Source organism: Microcaecilia unicolor, chromosome 1 (genome assembly GCF_901765095.1).
Source record: "Microcaecilia unicolor chromosome 1, aMicUni1.1, whole genome shotgun sequence".
Taxonomy (NCBI): domain Eukaryota; kingdom Metazoa; phylum Chordata; class Amphibia; order Gymnophiona; family Siphonopidae; genus Microcaecilia; species Microcaecilia unicolor.
In genome coordinates, this window is record NC_044031.1 from 245,891,069 (window position 1) to 245,911,160 (window position 20,092).

The following is a 20,092-nucleotide window of genomic DNA, read 5'->3' on the forward strand; positions in this document are numbered from 1 at the left end:
TGTAGGTCTATTTAAAAACAAAAAGAGTCTTACTGTGAACATAAGATACCTTCTCCCCTTTGCTGTATGTTTTCTTAGTGATATGCAAGTCTGTGCACATATGGGTAGCAATAACTGATTGTGTTTATGTCATGTATATTGAGCAGGTGTTCTCAACCTAGTCCTCAGGACACAACAAGCCAGGCAGGTTTTCAGAATACCCACAATGAATATACATGAGATAGATTTGCACATAATGGAGGAAGTGCATGCAAATTTATCTCATTATGGATATCTTGAAAACCAGACTGGCTTGCTGTATCCCGAGGACTGGATTGAGAACCCCTGCTGTAGAGAAAAAGAAAGAAAATGACTCTTGGATCCTGTTGACAAACACGTAATCCTGCTATTGAAGCTTCGGTTCATATAACTCTAAACCAGGGCGTCTCAAATTTGTCCTGGGCATCACAGCCAGTCAGGTTTTCAGAATATTCACAATGAATATGTATGAGATTAATTTGCATGCATTAGAGATTCAGTGTATAGAAATAGATCTCATGAGTGTTTTTTGTGGGTATCCTGAAAACCTGACTGACTCTGGGGATCCGAAGGTCTGCCAGCTGAAGACTTCTCCCTGATGGTAATGAAAACGCTGTTCTCCACGATACTGGCACCTGCGCATGCTCAGTTTTCAGCGCATGCCTGCTGCAGACTACTAAGGTGGAAAGAAGCGTTTTCCCACCAGCTGAGATTTTGTTTGGTTGTGGGTGAAGGGGAGAACACTTGATGCCCACCCACTTCTTGCCTAGGCCCACCCAAAATCTGTTGTCCGGCTAAGCCCCTGTTAGGGGAGGGAACAGGATTTATCCTGGGAGGCCGTAATAAATCTCACCAGACTTTGAGTCAGTAATCCATTCCATACACAGTCTTCTCTGTCTGAACCAAACTTTACTGTCCTTTAAATGATTTAGGCACAGTACACTTTATCTTCACATAGTAACTATTTACAGTTCTTTCTTCCTCTCTCCAGACAGAGATGAAAATACAATGTATGGTTACTTTAATTCCCTTAGATGGTTAAACATACTCACCAGGTTGATGAGGATCATTCAAGCACACAGTTTAGATTATCTGCTGTTCATATTGGCAGATGTTAAACATATATCAGTGCGCAGTTATTATTCCCATCCTCCTGTGGTTGGCAGGTGTCTCCTGTTGGCAAGATTGCAATAAATGGTAGATTGCTATACCCTTCAGCCTTGTATAGATGGAAAAGGATACCTAGTTGTTGTAGCAGAAACACAAACTGACCTCCTGCTCCTTTCCTTTAGGATTTAGTAGGGGTGGACAGTTTCCCCATTCCTGACTATTAAAACAAGGCAGCAACAGTGGCGTTCCTAGGGGGTGGGGGTGCGGTGGGGGCGGTCCGCCCCGGGTGCACGCCGCCGGGAGGATGCCGTGCACGCCTGCCCTCCATTGTTCCATGCTTCTTCTCTGCCCCGGAACAGGTTACTTCCTGTTCCGGGGCAGAGAAGAAGCATTGAACAACGGAGGACAGGCGCGCGCGGCACCCCCCCCCCCCCCGGAGGCGTGCACCCAGTGGGGGGGGGGGGTTCCTTTGCGGAGGTGTCCTTTCGCCGGGGGGGGGGGGGGGTCCGCGCTGCATCGGGGGGCGCTGCACCCGGGGGGCGTGGCGAATCAGCGATCCGCCCCGGGTGCCAGCCCCCCTAGGAATGCCACTGGGCAGCAACTGTTTTAGTTCTGTTCCCTGTCCCTGATCTTTCTTGAATCCTTGCTCCTCTAGCAAATGCCTTTAATGACCAAACTGTGAAGCTATGAACCAGCTTATTCTTTCAGTTAGGCTGCTGTTTCAGGCATATGTGAAGGGACCTCCCTGTAGTTGCATAGGAGACTCTGGAGCCAGTTTGTAATCCTGTGTGAATCCCTCACCCGTGAAGTACATAATTTTCATTTTTTGGGGGGTGCATAATTTCCTGGATGTATACAAGATTAACCTTATCACATTTTGCACTAGCCTGATAAAGGAAGTACCGCTGGCAAAAGATAATCACAAATATATTCAGTTTGTCCAATAAGAAGGCATCACAAACAGCTATTTTGTTTAAAAGGAGTAGCCATGTTAATCTGGTTTAAGAAAATCAGGTGGCACTTTATAGACTAACTGATTTATTGGGGCATGACCTTTCGAGGACTAGAGCCCTCAGATGCAGCTTTTTGTTGATATTTACTGATATATTTACTTAATTTATAAAACTGTTTATGTTATATCTTTTTCAGGAACAGCATAGCAGCCTCAGCAGTGTGTGTGTTCAACCTCAGTGCCATCACTCAGGTCTTCAGTGGACCATTCAAATACCAGGAGAACTCTCGCTCTGCCTGGCTGCCTTATACTAATCCCAGTCCTAATTTCCAGGTAATCTGTAAAGACATACATACTCTTGATAAATGTTGTTCTTTGGTTTAAAAGCAGAGCACAGATGGAAAAAAAAATTAGGAAAGCCATGTGAAAGCTGCATTCATTTTCTAAAAAATATAAAGCTGTCTCCCATTTGCTTAAACATAGGTTCTCTGTATTTTAGAAAGTACATTTTCAAAGTGCCTTTTTTCTCATTAAAGTAATGACTGTCATTTTATGCTGCGAGTTAACAAAAGTGCACAAACATGAACAGCAAAAGAAAAAAAGCACCACAAGGCTTTCAAGACTGGAACAGTCGAGAGTCCTTTATTTGTAAAGACCCGACACGGGCCGTGTTTCAGCGTAGCAGCGCCTGCTTCAGGGGTCCAATTATTCAAATTCTCTCAAAGGCAAAGACAAACTGGAAGATAAACTCCCTTAAGCAGCTCTGCTAACAGATGTAAATAGATAGTATAAGAATGCCATAGCGTATCTGTAAAATCAAACCTTCCTCCTCAATGAGGACAAATCCAGCAATGAAGCTAGTAGAGCAGCGAGTAAAACCTCTATAGTGACCATGGTTTGATTTTACAGATATGCTATGGCATTCTTATACTATCTATTTAAATCTGTTAGCAGAGCTGCTTAAGGGAGTTTATCTTCTGGTTTGTCTTTGCCTTTGAGAGCATTTGAATAATTGGACCCCTGAAGCAGGCGCTGTTACGCTGAAGCACGGCCCATGTCAGGTCTTTATGAATAAAGGACTCTCAATTGTTCCAGTTTTGAAGGCCTTGTTGTGCTTTTTTCTTTTGCTATTTTATGCTGCAAGCCAGCTCAGTGCATAGAAGATATAAGAACATAACAGACCATGCAGGGTAAGACGAAAAGTCTGTCAAATTCACAAACTACCAGATTCTGTATAGACTGCCTAAAGTTGGGTGCACAATTTTGGGCATAGATTACAATCCACATGTAAAGTAATTAGCTAATTAGGTGATAACAATTATTGACATTAACAAGCACTTCTAATTGGCAGTAATTAGAAGTTATGCACGGTCCTGCCCTACACCTTATTACATACATACCTAAATTTCATAGCACGCAAAGGGGGCATGGCTATGGAAGGGGCTTGAATGGGTCGGGGCAGTCCAGAAATTAGGCACAATGTTATAGAATACCTGCATTTGCACGCCTAACTACCATCCGTTGGGCGTGAGCATTTACTCCAGCTTTTGGCAGGCGTAAATGCTCTCAACCAGATTTATATGTGAAATGCTGCTCAGAGTGCCCTTTATTGAATACCTCATTTCGGCGCCTATCCTTGGGTGTCATTTACAGAATCTAGCCCAATATGTAGTGGTCAGTTCATCTCACAAGTTCATTACTGGATCCAAAAGAGCAGAACCAATCCTTATTGTCCTTACCCCAGAGAAAAGATGTGACGTTTTCAAGACTACCAGGCTAATAATAGTTAATGGACTTTCCTCCAGGAGCTTGTGTACATTTTTTTTAAACTCAGCTATGCCAACTGCTACTACTACTACTACAAATCATTTCTATAGCGCTACCAGTCGTGCGCAGCGCTTCACAATTGAACATGAACATGAAGAAAAGACAGCCCCTGCTCAAAAGAGCTTACAATCTAAATCAGGACAGACAGGACAAATAAGGGATAAGGGAAGGACAGACAGGTAGGACACATAGGGAAAAGAGACTATTGAAGAGAGGAAGACAAGATAAAGGTGACGAGCAGGTGGCAAGTTAGGAATTGAAAGCAGCATCAAACAGGTGGGTCTTTAGCCCAGATTTGAAGGTGGCCAGGGATGGAGCTTGACGTAATGGTTCAGGAAGTTTATTCCAGGCATAAGGTGCGGCGAGATAAAAAGAACGGAGTCTGCAGTTAGCGATGGCAACATCCTTTTGCAACAAGTTCCACAAGTTGTTATGGGCCTCTTTTACTAAATCACAGTAGCGATTCCCGCACGGCGGCTGCGGCACATTTGCCGCGCCAGAAATTGCTAGCACGGTTTAATAAAAGAGGTCCTATATGCTGAGAGAAAAAATACTTTCTACTGTTTGTTTTAAATGTTTGACCAGTTAGATTCATCGAGTATCCCCTCATCTTTGTACTTTTTAAAAAAGGTAAACAGTTGTTTCCTATTTTTCTGTTCTCATTCACATCTCTTCTTTGAGCTGAAGAGTCCTAATTGATTTATCCTTTATTAATACAGAAGCTATTCTATCATGTTTATCATTCTGGTTAGTTTTCTCCATATCTTTTGTAGTTCTGCTGTGTCTTTTTAAAGATGAGGCATCCAGAACTTCACAGAAGACTTGAGGTGCCGTCACACCATGGATTTGTGCAGAGGCATTATAACATTTCTTATTTTATTGTTCACCCCTTTCCAAATAATTCTTAATATTCTGTTTGTTTTTTGACTGTTGCCGCGCACTGATCTGAGATTTCAATACCTTATACCTACAGTTAGGATTCATTTTTCTTAGATACATCATTGTCCACATTCAGTTTCATCTGTTATTTAGACACCCAGTCCCCCTTTCTTGCCAGGTTCTCCTGCAACTCCTAACAATCCTCACCTTGAATAATTTTGTGTTATCCACAGATTTAATCACCTCACTCATCATTCCATTTTCCAGATCATTTACAAATATGTTAAAAAGTACTGATCCCAGTACACATTTCTGGAGCACCTCATTATTTGCTTTTCTCCACTGAGAAAACTTACCACTTAGCCTTATTCTCTGTTTCCTGTCTTTTAACCATTTCCAAACCACAACATGAAGATGCTTCTTATCGCATGACTTTTTTCAGTTTTTTTTAGCTACCTTTTTTAAAGACTTTATTTCTGAAACCAAAACATAACAATACACTGTTGCGACATTATCACTGAAGTCTGGGCACTCAAGAGTCACTCAGTACAAGCCATTCAGTACTTAGCAATCATTTGTCTGTTCTGTGTCTGGTTCTTTTACATTTTTATCCTCTCCTCCCATTCCCTTCTTACATACAAACATAGGAGTCCTTTTACTAAGCCGCGGTAGGTTCTACACGCATGCAGTGCGTGTCCAAATGAGACTACCGCCAGGCCAGCGCACCCTCCTGGCGATAATTTCATATTTGACACACGCCCATAATGCGTGGGTGAATTATTATTTTCTCCTACGCGTGGCAGTTCTGGCAGTAATCGGCACTTATCGTGCGCTGACTGGTCACCACACGTGTAGTGTGTGAGCCTTTACCGCTAGATCAATGGGTGGTGGTAATGGCTCAGGCCGGTTTTGGGCGCGAACTAGTTTCATTTTTACCGCAGGCCCTTTTCTCGTCCCATTAAAAAAAAGCTCTTTTTTGTAGATGTGGTAAAAACTGGCCTGGCGTGTGCCCAATACAGGTGCCTACACTACTGCAGGCCATTTTGTACCGCTGCTTAGTAAAAGGACCCCATACATTCTATGTGAGCTCTTCTACATGGTCAATTCTTGAACCTAGTACCCCTGCTTCAAAGTCCCCTCCCCCCAGTACTCTGAAATCCCTCCTCCACATCATGGTGCATAAGCTCACACATTCAACAGAATGCTGCACACTCTATGAGGTAGCACTTCCCAGACTGGTGCCTATATTTGGTTAAAAGCCTTCCACAAGTAAGGAAGCATCTAATCTTTCAAATTTTAACAACTGGTATAATTCATTTTTCCACTGAGTGGGAGGATCCTGCAGTCCCCAGTTTAACAGTATACATTTTTTTTTGTTCCTCAAAAGAAAGGCTTTTTAGAGTAATATTCATCTTCTCTTCCCCCGCCTGGGTTGAAGCATCATGTCATCAAACTACTGTAATCCTACTTTAGTCCCAGTTTGATGTTCCAAAATACTAGTCAAATAATTGTTCAGCTCCTCCCTAAAATGTTGTATTTTTACACATCCTCCAAAAATATGTCCTAGTGTAACCTGTTCCTTAAAGCATTTTGGGCATTCCCATTGTTTGAAAGCTTGGCAAGATATACCTGTTGAAGGGAATCAAAGAATTTCATCAAAAATATATTTTTTTGCTCTTGAAGAAGTGCGGAAGAGACAGCTGCTTTACCTCTTTCTTTCATTAATTTACTTATGTAGTCTTTCTTGAAGGAGTGTAAAATCCACCAAGGGTCTACCAGATTTAGTATTTTACAAAATACCCTCCACTCTAATCTCCTATCCAAGGCCCCACAGTTCTAGCCAGGGCTTTTTTTTTGTTTTAACTGGCACCTCCCCCCCCCCCCCCCACACACACACATGCCTTCTGATGGCATCTAACCCAATTACAATCTCACTTAAAGTCTCTCAGCAGGCCAGCCTTGAACCTGTGACCTTTGGAGCCACCTTCCAGATGGAGCTATTCTACCTCCTAATGAATGCCTAAACCCATAACCAATAGGATCCTTTACTTAATCCATGCCTACCGCTATTCCAAAAACATACAAAAGTTGAGCAAACACTGTGTTAAAAAACAACAACAACAACAACAAAAAAACTGTTTAAACTTCCACCCTGAAGCCTTAACCAGCAGTCCTGGCAAAAGAGATTCAGATCAGAAGATGTACAAATTAAATCCTGCTGTGCAGACTTTCTTAGGGCTAAGAGGAGGAGATTATGGATTATCTGTAGCTAGCTCTGCTTTTTGCTTGTTCTGATCTGGATTCAATGTCCCTGGGGTCTTCACTGATCCACAGCACTTGTATTCTTTTAGAAAAACACTGCATTGATCCTATGAGGCAGCGACCTGCTCCGAAGGAGAAATGCCAGGACCACCTACTTAGACTACACCCATTTTGACTAGAAAAAGAGCACTGCATCTGTCTAAGTGTATATCTGAATCAGTATTAAAGGCTCCTGCTACTATTAGAGGCATATCTCCCTCTCTCACACAGGTCTGGAAAAAGGATTTGCATATTTGTTTTGAGCAATATTTTCAAAATTGTCATTTCTGTCCCTAGAATATTAAGTCTCACTTAGACATGTCTCCCCTGAGGATCTCGCAGAACCCTTGTCAGCTGAATTGGAATGAATTTACTAATTAGTGAAGGACTGCAACCCTCTTATGATGAGTGGTACTTGAAGCTGCAATTACATCTCCCACCCAGCTCTAGCTCTGTCAAATGTGTCTCCTGGAGGTATGCAACATGAGCTCCCTGCCTCCAGAGAGCTTAAAGTACATCCTTAAATTTTATTTTATTTATTTTATTTTAGTTACATTTAGTTACATTTGTACCCTGCACTTTCCCACTCATGGCAGGCTCAATGCGGCTTACATATACAGGTACTTATTTGTACCTGGGGCAATGGAGGGTTAAGTAAGTTGCCCAGAGTCACAAGGAGCTGTGCCTGAAGTGGGAATTGAACTCAGTTCCTCAGTTCCCCAGGACCAGAGTCCACCACTCTAACCACTAGGCCACTTCTCCCCACCCCCTTAATACAAGGAAACTCTATCCTTTTATTTTACCCCAAACTCCTATCCTGCCTAAAATCACATTCCACCCACCTGCCCCAGCTTCCGGATTCTCACTCATACATTCACCTCCAGCACCATGTATTCACATAGAAGCAGGGCATCCATACTCAGGCTACCTTATTCACTTTGCTAGTCATTCTACCTCACTCACACTATATCCACTCTCACACAAACATTCAAGTGGGTGATGTTAAAGATACTATTGGATGCTCGCCGATATGCACACCATTGAGTTGTGTCCTTCAGTAAGTGCCAAAGCAGACTACAGCAGGAATGCATCACTGCTGCAGTCATCCCCATATCCTGGAGATTATCAAGATGCAATGCATTCAGTCCTAGCTAATATGCTAACAGCTCATGTCACTGCTGTCCGTGTTTAAAAGTGGTGGCTTCTTGAACAAAAAGTCTCTTCTGCTTAAACAGTTCAAGATCCAAGTCAACTGGCTACTGCATGGTTAGTTTGCACATTATAATAACTCACACAAATACCAGTCTTTCAACAAAATAAACAAAAAAAAAAAAAACCAGGCTCCGTCACCATTTACTAATGGAAACTAATACTCCATAAAACTAATGACCACCAATTCTGCATCTTTTACCAATAAACATGTGAATGTCTGACCACCATGGATTATTTTCAATATCGCAGAGTAAAGCAGAGCAAATCATAGATTCTTTTGTTCCGACTGTACACGGATAGGATGAAAGGCACACTGACTCATGGAGACAGTTGTTGAATAATCCAGAAAGATATACATTCTTTTACCTTCCCATTTCAAATCATTGTGTCAGCTCTTGTATACATGTAACAGTGTTCTATTATGGGCATAATTCAAGAGTTTGGCAAACGCTACTCATGGCTTACTCCCAGTTGCCAAACCTGTTCACTTGCTCCACTCAAAATTTTCCCAACTGGGCCACAGGGGTAAACTCCTATATGAACAGTGATTCTAAGATGTGCATGAGTTCCAAGTCTGCCAGGATCTGTTGGAGATCTACAAATCTTAAATTGTTTCTGTGTGACCTGTTCTCCAGGTCATCCAGAGTCATCTCACAGGTCTCCAACTTTTTCACTAAGCAGGTAAATTGGGTTTGGACCAGTTGCACAATGTTTCTGCATCCAAGGTATGTTTCTCTATGTCTTGCAGTTTACTTCCAAAGGTATGTACCCCAGGATTCTATGAGGCATATTTTCAAAGCACTTAGCCTTCCAAAGTTCCATAGAAACCTATGGAACTTTGGAAGGCTAAGTGCTTTGAAAATATGCCTCTATATATTGCACCTCGATTTCCATGTGGAAATCAAAGCATATTCTATAACTATCTATATAACTTAATTAGTTAACAAGCTAATCAATGTTGACAATTGGATGTTAACAAGCAATTATCAACAGTAATTGGCATTAATTAGAATTTACACACAATTGCTAAGCATATTCTGTAACGCTAAGTCGTATAGCTGAAAAGTGGGCATGGTTATGGGAGTGGAATCGACAAGTCGTGGGTATTTCTAAAATCTATTCATTTTGTTACAGAAAACACTTGCTCTGGGATAGATTCTATATATGGTGCATAAAAAATGTGCATGGAATGAAGCGTATTCTATAAGATTTAGGCACGGTTTATAGATTATGATTAGTCAATACCATAGCGCTTAAATCTATGTGTGCGCCTATTTAGTCCAATGAAAACCTGGTGTAAATCTGCATGTGTAGATTTAGGCACACTGACCCGTGTTCTGTAATTACGCACTGAAAATTTCAAATGCTCACAAAATGCCCATAAAACACCCCTTTTAAATTACGTGTGTTTATTTTGAACTGTGTACTTTACAATTTAGGCACAGTTCTTTATAAAATAGCAATGTCCATGCAAAATTGTGATAATTGCCAATTAGTGTGAATTATTGCTTGTTCAGTGCTGTTAAAAATGCTGATTGGCTTGTTATGCCAATTAAGTTACGCACGTATTCCTTGCAGAAATCTAGGTGCTATATATAGAATCTGCTCCTCTGCACCTAATTTAGGTATCGGGATTTACACCAGGTTTTAGTTGGCGCAATTGACCACATCTAAATTTAGTTGTGCGCAGCAACATTCAGCTTATTCTATAACATGCCTAAAGTAAAGTGCACTTTATAGAATACGCTTTGATTTCCACATGGAAATTGAGGTGCGATATATAGGATCTAGCCCTTAATGTTTGAGTTATATACAACTGTGTGGAGAGTCTTTGAAATTGAGTGCACAATATTTTCACAACTCACTTGGTCACAAGTGAGATCATTGCATTGCTCACCAACAGGGATTCTAATTCGGTTTCCACCTTCTTGGGATCAGTTGGCTTCAACTTGTCTTTATCTTTTTTTTTTCTCTGTGTATCGGTGGTCATTTCAAACTGTTCCTTCAGCCCCAAATGTGTCCATATAGTTAAAACATCAGATCAATAGACTATGGTGAGTTAAATCATGAAATTACTGCAAGATGAAGTTGAATAATATTCCAGGAGCTGGGCATATGACCAAGGCATCTTATGATGCAGAGCTCATTATGGATTAAATTCTATAAATTGCACCTAAAATATCAGTGCCAAAAAAAGCACTTAGGGCTACTCTATAGATGGCAGTTCAAGTTAGGTTCTGTTTATAAAATAGTGCTTAGTGCCAGGAATCACGACTACATTTAGGTGTGACCATTTATACCGGTGGAACCTTGGCATGTAAAATTTACTCACATGCATTTTAATTACAAACAATTAGCACCAATAATTGCTTCTGCTAATTGGCTTGTTATTCAGATAAATTGTGTTTGCAAATTGGGCACACGCCTAAATTTGTGCGCACAATTTTTAGTGACATTTATAGAATTTGGGGGTATGTGATCTCAACTCATGACTTTTTGATTTCCTGAAGAGTCTTTCATGAGGAACTTTGTCAGATGTCTTCTGAAAATTTAGTTATGCTCTTTCGACTGGCTCTCCTTTATCTACATGTTCATCTATACCTTCAAAAAAGTCTAATAAATTTATATGGCAAGTTTTTTCTTTTTAATCAATGTTGGCTCTTCCCCATTAAGCGATGTCAATATATATGGCCAGTAAATTTGCTTTTCACAATAACATTTACTAGTTTTTGGTTTTTTTTTGCAAGGAAGTCAGGCTCACTGATTTGTAGTTTCCCAGTTGATCCCTGGAACCATTTTAAAGATTGGTATTTCACTGGACACCCTTCAGTCCTCAAGTACCATAGTTTATTTATTTGGGTTTAGCTCGCACCTTTTTCAGTAGTAGCTCAAGGTGAGTTACATTCAATTGTACTAGGTATTTCCCTGTTCCTGGATGGCTTAAAATCTAAAAAGGCAACTCTAACTGAGCATGTGCAGTTATACACAACTTGCACAAGTGAACTAAACATTATTCTGTAAGGGAGTGTGTAAGTGCTATAGGACTAGATTCTGACCCCCCCCCCCCCCCCCCCGATATTCAAAAGCATTTAACTGGCCAGGATCGGCACCTGGCCGGTTAAATGCCTCATAATCGACTATCTGGTGATATTCAGCAAGGGATAGCTGGGATAGGATTATATTGGGGGATATAACCGGCTATACGCTGATTTTGACCCTTACTTTAGTGGCTATGTTTGACCAGTTTGAAGATAACTGGCTAAGTCTGAATATCGACTTAACTGGTTACGTTCAAACTGGCCAAAAATAAACCAGATATTCAATGCCGATCACCGTAAATGGCCCGGGTTTAGCACTGACCATGGGAGTTAGCCGGGCTAACTCCCACGGTCTGAATATCAGCACCTACATATCACGCCTAAAAGATTCTCACCGAAAAAAAATACACCTAGGCGCATTCTATAAAGTACACCTAAACGTAGGCGTACTTCTTAGAATATATCTACATTTCTGCATGGTTTATAGAATATGCCAAACGCCCATCCACTCAACTACATTTAGTCATGGGCAGATATGCTAAGGACAGCTTGGTGTAAGTGCCAATGCCTAAATTAGGTGCAGACCAGGTGTATTCTAGAACAACGCGCATAGTTTCCAGAAATGCTCATAACCTGTCCATTCCATGCCCATGGCCACGCCCCTTTTCAACTATGAAATTCAGACATTTGTGCAAGTAAATTCTAATTAATCCCAATTTGTGTCAATAGTTGCTTGTTAATTGTTAATTATCGGCGCTGATTCGCTTGTTAACTAAGTAAGTTGCCTGCGCAAATCCAGAATATGACCAGATTTGCACACAGAACTTAAGTATACATGGGTGGAGCATGGGCAGGACATGGGCATGTCTCTTACTTAAGCACATACATTATTGAATGCTATTAGCTGCACGCATTGATTGGCGATGATACCTTGTTGGCCTAATGAACAGGCTATTGCGGTCTTTATCTGTCATGATACTGCATGTTACTATGCTCCCCTGTTGTTTTCCTTCCTATTGTTTTCTCTTTTATGAGGATGTGTCTATTTTTTATTTAGTTAAAAACACTTCTATATCACTTAATCAAATCAGTTCAACTAAGTGGTTTGGCTGCTCAAGTGTTGTGTTTCTGTATTAGGGTTTGCATGAGCATAGGCAGGTTGTTGCTACAGAGTCATAGATGGGGGTCTGCTGTGTGCAGGCTGATCTTTAACTGCTGGTTGCCTCCTCTGAGCTGCTTCTACCATGCTATCATGTCTGTACACTTTGGGGAGGGGCAAAATTCATTTGCTCTGCCATTGGGTCTATGACTTTCCTGTTGGGGGGGGGGGGGGGGGAATTAAGCTCTGCCTCTACATTTCTACTGGACCTGAACCTTTCCTGGGGTGAAGAGGGGGGATGAAACTCTGCTCCCTTTCTTCTGTTGGGCATGTTCCCCTAGTGGGGGTGGGGTGAGGAGTGAAGCTCCACTTTTGCTCAGTTGCTGGGTCTATGGCTCTATTCAAGAAACCAAAGCTCCACCACCTCCAAAGATCTGTTTCTTCTTCTTCGGTGGGAGGAGTTTCCATCATTGGGGATTATAACTTTACTAGCCCCATGACTTGACATAGCTCGATAATTCTATCTTGACTATGTTAATAGCCTTCTGTTTCAGACACAAAGCTGAGAACTAAGCAGGATAATACCAGGTGAAAGAAAATCATGTTGTCATCTTCTATTTGCCTTTTTTCTTCTTCTCTACAATATAATTGTCCTGATTGTCAACTGCACACTTAATATTCAGGTTAAGGATCTGCCAACTTGAGTAAAGTGGTACAGAAGTGCTTGTAAATAAATAAATAACAGACAGACACTCACCTCCACAAAGATAAAGCAATAGGAAGGAAAACACCCTAATTATCCCCAACAGTCTACTGTTTGGTAGCATATGGCTTTGCAGCTTGTGCAGTTCATGCCTAACACATAGTTTGCATGAATGATAACTTTATGGCTGCAGTGTGTGTTCAGTAATTAGTACTACTACTACTAGCAGTGGTGTGCTGGAACTGGCTCACATTGGCTTGCAAGAACCGGTTGTTAAGTTTTTGAACATTTTGCGAGCTGGTTGTTAGATTCAGGCAGGGCTCCCTCCCGCTCCCTGCTATTGCCTTTATGCACGGCCACGATCTGTTTGCCTCTCCTCCCCCAAGCCGCAGGGTCCCGGCACATACCTGAAGCCACCCTGGTGGTCTAGTGGATTCTTTGGGGCAGGAAAGATCCCCAGTCTTTTCTGCTCACTGCCGGCGCTGACCCTCTTGCTGCTGCATCGCTTTTTAAAAATGGCTGCCGAGACTTCCAGTGGCGGCCTCGTGAGACTTCCGCTGAAGTCTTGCAAGGCCACTGTTGTAAGTCTCAGCAGCCATTCTAAAGAAGATGCGGCAGTAAGAGGGTCAGCGCTGGCAGCGGGCAGGAAAGACTGGGGATCTATCCTGCCCCGAAGAATCCACTAGACCACCAGGGTGGCTTCAGGTGTGTGCCGGGAGGGCACCCTGCGGCTCGGGGGACTGGGGGAGCAGGGAGGAGGTCTGGAATAGGTAGACAGGTGGGTAGGTGGGTGAGGAGGATACTGTAAAACAAAAAACAAGGTAATATCTGTACCTTTCTTCCTGCGCAGCTGGATCTCTGTGCCCTCAAGTTGCTGCATCCACGTTGTCTTTCTTTATTGTTGGTGGAATTTTTATTTAATCTCACTTAGATTTTCAAATACGCCGGCTTGTGCATATGGATTGTACACAAAGGAAGTATAATAAGTAATTTGTTATAAATCGTAATCAGTGTGTCATTTGGAGGGGCTGGTTAAAGGAACACCCTAGTACTATTATCATTTTATATTCATGCAGAGAGGGTTTTTTTCTCCTGGTAAACGGCCACTAAAGAGACATCATGTTATGAGAATCAGGTGCTCAAAATTCAGAGTTTCTATCTATCTATTTACTTATTTATGGCATTTTATCCCACATTAAACATGAATTAGATTGAAACCTGGGAGCATCTAAAATCTTTTTTTTTTTCATGTGCCTACAAAAAGAAAAAAATAGGGCAAGTGGGAACTTGCTGCTTTTGCTTTGTGGAATGCAGTGGTATATTATAAAAATGCACTTGCCTTTTTTTTATTACTACTATTTCGCAGAGAAGATATTGATTAATGAGGGAAGAGTTTCCTTCGTGCAGAAATGTCTACAGTCAGTCTAAATGTGCCAACATTGTCCAGTTCAGTACACTATTAGCAGCCAAGTTCATACAAAGTTAATTATGTTCAGTGGAAAAGATATCTGTTGGCTCAGGGTGTTTGCTATGTACTTCAGCCAAAAATGGGACCAAAGTACAGCTTTCAGTTAAACAGTGCCCCCCCCCCCCCCCCAAATTGCAGGGCTGGCTATACCTGGGGAGAGAACCTGTTGTTAAAAGTTTACCAGCACACCACTGCTACTAGACATATGTAGTGCTGTACACTGAACATGTAAGAGATGGTCCCTGCTTGACAGGACTTACAATCAAATCAGGACAGACAAATGGGACAAATAAGGGATTAGAGAATTTCTTAAGGTTGGAATTATAAAACAGACATGGGTACTGAACAAGTAAATAAGAGTTGGGAGTTAAGAACAGCCTCTAAGAGGTGGACCTTAGCCTAGATTTGAAGGCGGCCAGAGCTGGAGCTTGACGTGCTGCAGGAAGTCTGTTCCAGGCGTATGGTATAGCAAGATAAAAGGAATGGGGTCTGGAGTTTGCAGTAGAGGAGAAGTGTACAGATAGCAGAGATTTACCCGATGAAAGGAGTTCACGGGAGGAGTGTAGGGAGAGATAAGAATGGTACTGAGAAGCTGCAGAGTGAGTGCACTTATAAGTCAATAAGAGAAGTTTGAATTGTATATAGAAACGGATAGGGAGCCAATGAAGTAACTTGAGGAGAGGGCTAATATGAGCATAATGACACAGGCAGAATATAAGTCATGCAGCAGAGTTTTGAACAGATTGAAGGGGAGAGAGATGGCTTAGTGGGAGACCTGTGAGAAACAAGTTGCAGTAGTCTAAGCAAGAGTTGATAAGGGTTTTGGTAGTGTGCTCAGAAAGGAAGGGATGAACTTTGGTGATGTTGCAGAAAAAGAAACAGGTTTTAGCAGTCTGTTGGATATGTGCAGAGAAAGAGAGAGAGGTGTTAAAGATGACCCTAAGGTTATGAGCTGATGAGAAATGGAGGATGAGAGTGTTATCTAGACAGATAGAGAATGGGGGGAAGAGGAGAGGTAGGTCTAAGGGGAAAGATAAGAAGCTCAATCTTGACCATGTTTAGTTTCAGATGGCGGTGAGACATCTAGGCAGCAACGTCAGACAGACAGACTGATACTTGTCCCTGGATTCCTGCTGAAATTTCTGGTGTGGAGAGGTAGATCTGGGAGTCATCAGCATAAAGATGATATTGAAAACCATGGGAGGAGATCAGAGCACCAAGGGAAGAAGTATAGATGGAAAACAGAAGAGGTCCCAAGACAGAGCCCTGAGGTGCAGTGAGATAGAACTGGAGGAGGATTAACCAGAGCATACATGTTATGAATTATTAGGAAAGGAATGGAAAACCAAAATGAGAATGTTATAATGCCTTTGTGTCAATCCTTGGTGCCACCGCACCTCGGATACTGTGTGCAATTCTGGTCACCACATCTCAAAAAAGATATATCGGAATTAGAAATGGTACAGAGAAGGGTAACAAAAATGATAAAGGGGATCGGACGACTTCCCTATGAGGAAAGGCTAAAGCAGCTAGGGTTGTTCAGCTTGGAGAAAAGGTGACTGAGGGGAGATATGATAGAGGTCTATAAAATACTGAGTGGAATGGAACAGGTAGAGGTGAATTGCTTGTTTTCTCTTTCCAAAAATACTAGGACTAAGGGGCACACAATGAAGCTACTAAGTAAATTTTAAACAAAGCAGAGAAAATATTTCTCACTCAACGTGTAAATAAACTCTGGAATTCGCTGACAGAGAATGTGGTAAAAGCAGTTAGTTTAGCAGGGTTTAAAATAAAGGTTTGGATAGTTTTCTGAAAGAAAAGTCTATAAACCATAATTAAGATGGACTTGGGAAAATCCACTGCTTATTTCTAGAACAAGGAGCATAAAATCTTTTTTACTGTTCTGAGATTTTGCTTAGTACTTGTGACCTGGATTGGTCACTGCTGGAAACAGGATACTGTGCTTGATGGACCTTCTGTCTGTCCCCATATGGCAACGCTTATGTTCTTATGTAAATGGATGCACGCAGATTATACTGTTCTATAATCTGTGCCTGTAACTGTGGCCCTACCCACACTCCTCTCAAACTCTGTGAATGTCTGCCTGTAAACTATGCTCTCTGGGACATAACACGCATGTTAATTTACAGAATAATGCGTAATTGGTATGCTAGATATTTACACACTTATCTCTCAGCATATATGTATAAATAACTAGAATACTATCATTTACATGGACTCTTGTTTGAATGAGTTTATGGACCTCCTTATAGAATTATCTTCTTAGAATTGTGCTCTGTAAAGAAGCATCTACTTTTGAGCCTATTCTGTAAAGGGCACTTAATTTTTATAGAATACTTGTGTAACAGATCAGATAATTTGTCTGTATTTGCAGCATGAGCAGTCACACTAGCCATAGAGCTAATATAAATACTCATGCCTTGATTGCAAAAGAGCACATGTAAGTCATAGCATTCTATAATTTATTTGCATAATTGTGCGGTGTGCTCACGCTCCACCCAAACTCCTCCCATATGAATGCCCACCTGCAAAGTCTGTACCATCAAAGTTTGGTGTGCACTTACAGAATAACATTTTGCTGGAAACTACATGCGTAAGTGGCCACTTTTCCGTGTGAATGACTAGAACATCGGCATTTACATAAGTTTTTGTTGTCTCGAGCTAGGCAGCTTCTTATAGAACCACTCACCTAGCATCACTTAGAACTAGTCTGATCCGGCACCTTTTTTTGTCTGCTTAAACGTGTATGGACCGCAGTTTTGCAGATGATGATCTGAGGGGGCTTCAGAACTTTGAATTGGTTGAATTGATGAAGTTAAAAATCAGTTTTAAGTGCATTAGTCTTTGACTACTGACTGTCTGTGTGTACATAATTCTGAACTGTGCTCTTTTTTTTTTTTATGTTCCTAGTGTGGCACCGTGGACCAAGGAATATATGTGAACCTGACAGAGAGGAACCTTCAGGATGCCCAGAAATTTATCCTGATGCACGAGGTTGTCCAGCCAGTGGGTTCATTCCCTTACTTCTTGGAAGACAACAGCCGATTTTCCCATGTGGTGGTGGATGTTGTACAGGGCAAAGATATGCTGTTTCACATCATGTATCTGGCCACAGGTATAGATTTCATCAAATATTATCTTGGGCTAAAATAATCAGTGAAGCAAACACGTGGTACACAGTAGATGGAGGTGAGCCTGATTATGTTCCGATCTCCTTTCACAAGTCCCCTTCCCCCCCCCCCCAGCAGGTTCCAATATCCCCTTCCACACGCAAGTGCCCCCCCCCCCCCACACACATACACATACATAAGCCAGTCCTCATTTTCCTTCCCAACCTCCACCTAGCAGGACACAATTTCCTTTTCCAAGCCCCCCCTCCTCCCTGGCAAGTCCCAGTCTTCCAGTCTCCCCTTCCAACTCACTCCCCGAGGTTCTCTTTTTCTCTTGTCCCTTTCTAACTGTATACTCTTCACACTTCCCAGTTCTTAAAATTCTTTATATATCATTTTCTAATATCACTTCAAGCAATATGCTCAACATTAAACAGATAATTCACTAAGACAAGTATAATAGGACTTATTGTCTGTTTTCATTAGATTTTTTCACTTTTGACTCTGTGAATTTAGAACTTCTCTTGAAAAAATTGTCAAAGAAAGGTATACAAGGAGTATTACATGAGTAGTTTCATTCTTATTTGAGCAATAGAATGATGCAAGTATGAGTAAACAGCCAAATTTTGTTAAATTATTTGCTTTCAATGGGGGTCGGCATTCTCTGCTCTCCTTTTTAATTTATATATGTCATCTTTAGGATACCTTTTTGAAGAGTTATCAATTGTATGCTGATGAAATGCAGTTTTTTTCTGTTACTTTGCAAGATGATGTTGCAGATTTGATTTAAAAAACTCTACAGATCATGCTGGGAATTGGATGAATGATAGTAATTTATTATTAAATATGATGAAAACTGAAATCCTTTTGAAAAGGAATACGATAGTAGTTTACCAGATTTGACATGTGCTTTACAATGTCCTCAATTAACAGTGAAATCGTGGATGAGAAATCTTGTTATAATGTTTGATTTATATTTGTCTTTCAAAGAACAAGTCAGTAAAGTTAGTCAGTCGTATTTTTTCCAGTTAAGGTTGATTTTAGGATTGAAACTGATATTGAAACCATATGATTTTCAAATGGTTGTGCAGTATTTGGTTATAATGAGACTTGATTTTGTAATGCCCTTTATTTGGAAATGGTTCAATGTAAGCTAAAGGCTTTACAAGTAATCCAGAAGGCTGCCTATATGATTTGTGGAGCATGATCTGAGAACATTTCACCTGTTTCAAAACGATTACATTGGCTGCCTGTAAAATATCTAATACAGTACAAGATCTTGGTTTTGGTGTTTGATTTCTGTTTTGTATTGCTCTTCTGTATTTGAAAAATGCAGTTCAACTTTATAAATCGAATTGAGTTATAAAGTTGAGATTAAATGATGAGACGAGAGCAATGGTTACAGAATTTGAGATTGATACATTATACTGCAACAGCTAGAAGCACTTTTTCCATAGCAGGACCTCTAATGTGGAATAGTCTTCCTGGCCATTTGCATTTTTGCACATCTTTGTTACAATTTAAGAAAGTTTTTAAAACACATTTGTTTTTTGCAAGCTTTTATGGGTATGTAATGATACCATCTGACTATCCCTAACATCAATTGTAATTATAGGTTTTTTTGTGGAGATGTATTTTATTTGTATGTTTTTTATGTTATTTTGTGCATGTTTTTTGTAAGCTGCTTAGATTATTAGGCAGGGTGTAAGTTTTAAAATAGATAATACAATATAAAAAAATAAGAAAGAACAAAATATCCATCAAATTCAATATAACAAGTCCTCCAGGGAAGTCCAGAAGCATGATCCATCAGGATTTAGAATTAAATCAAGAAAACAGAAAAAAGTGGAATTTAGGAGACAGGTACACAGTCCCAATTAGTGAGCATTAGCAAATACAGAGAGTATATCCCAAAACCTGACCTTCTAATACAAATGTATTGCTCTGAAACAAAGTAAATTGAGAGGGGTTTCATTCTTTGGACTGAGTGCTGTAGGATCATTCTTCCATCTCTGGTGCTTCCTGCTGCTTTCGGGAAAGGATGAAGCTCTGCAGCAATCCCTGTTGATGCCACAAAGCCAGCAATCATATCATCTAGGACCCTTGTGCCTGAAACATAGGAACCCTGGATCTAAAAGAGAGGCTCATGTGTTGGGACTGAATAAGCTGCTCACATTAAGAGTTGACAAACAAAATTTCCTTTCTCCCCGAATGCCTCCGTGATGCTTGCCCAACACTGGGAACCGTAAATATATCCATCCTCCCGCTCTGATTGAAGGGCTGGGGTAGCATGTGAAGAACTGACTAGTCGTATGCTTCTTCACCAGTAGGCAATCACTAAACAGTATAGGAAA

General features: G+C 41.0%; 1 protein-coding gene across 3 annotated transcripts in view; it reads left to right on the plus strand.

Moving 5' to 3' along the window:
• Positions 1 to 20,092, plus strand: part of SEMA5A (semaphorin 5A) — a 976,513-nt gene that overhangs the window by 618,412 nt on the left and 338,009 nt on the right. For all 3 annotated transcript variants that reach the window (XM_030205332.1, XM_030205321.1, XM_030205342.1), the window contains 2 exons: positions 2,278 to 2,413; positions 17,539 to 17,743. In XM_030205332.1, the coding sequence (XP_030061192.1) occupies positions 2,278 to 2,413; positions 17,539 to 17,743 (341 nt within the window). The remainder of the gene's footprint in view (positions 1 to 2,277; positions 2,414 to 17,538; positions 17,744 to 20,092) is intronic.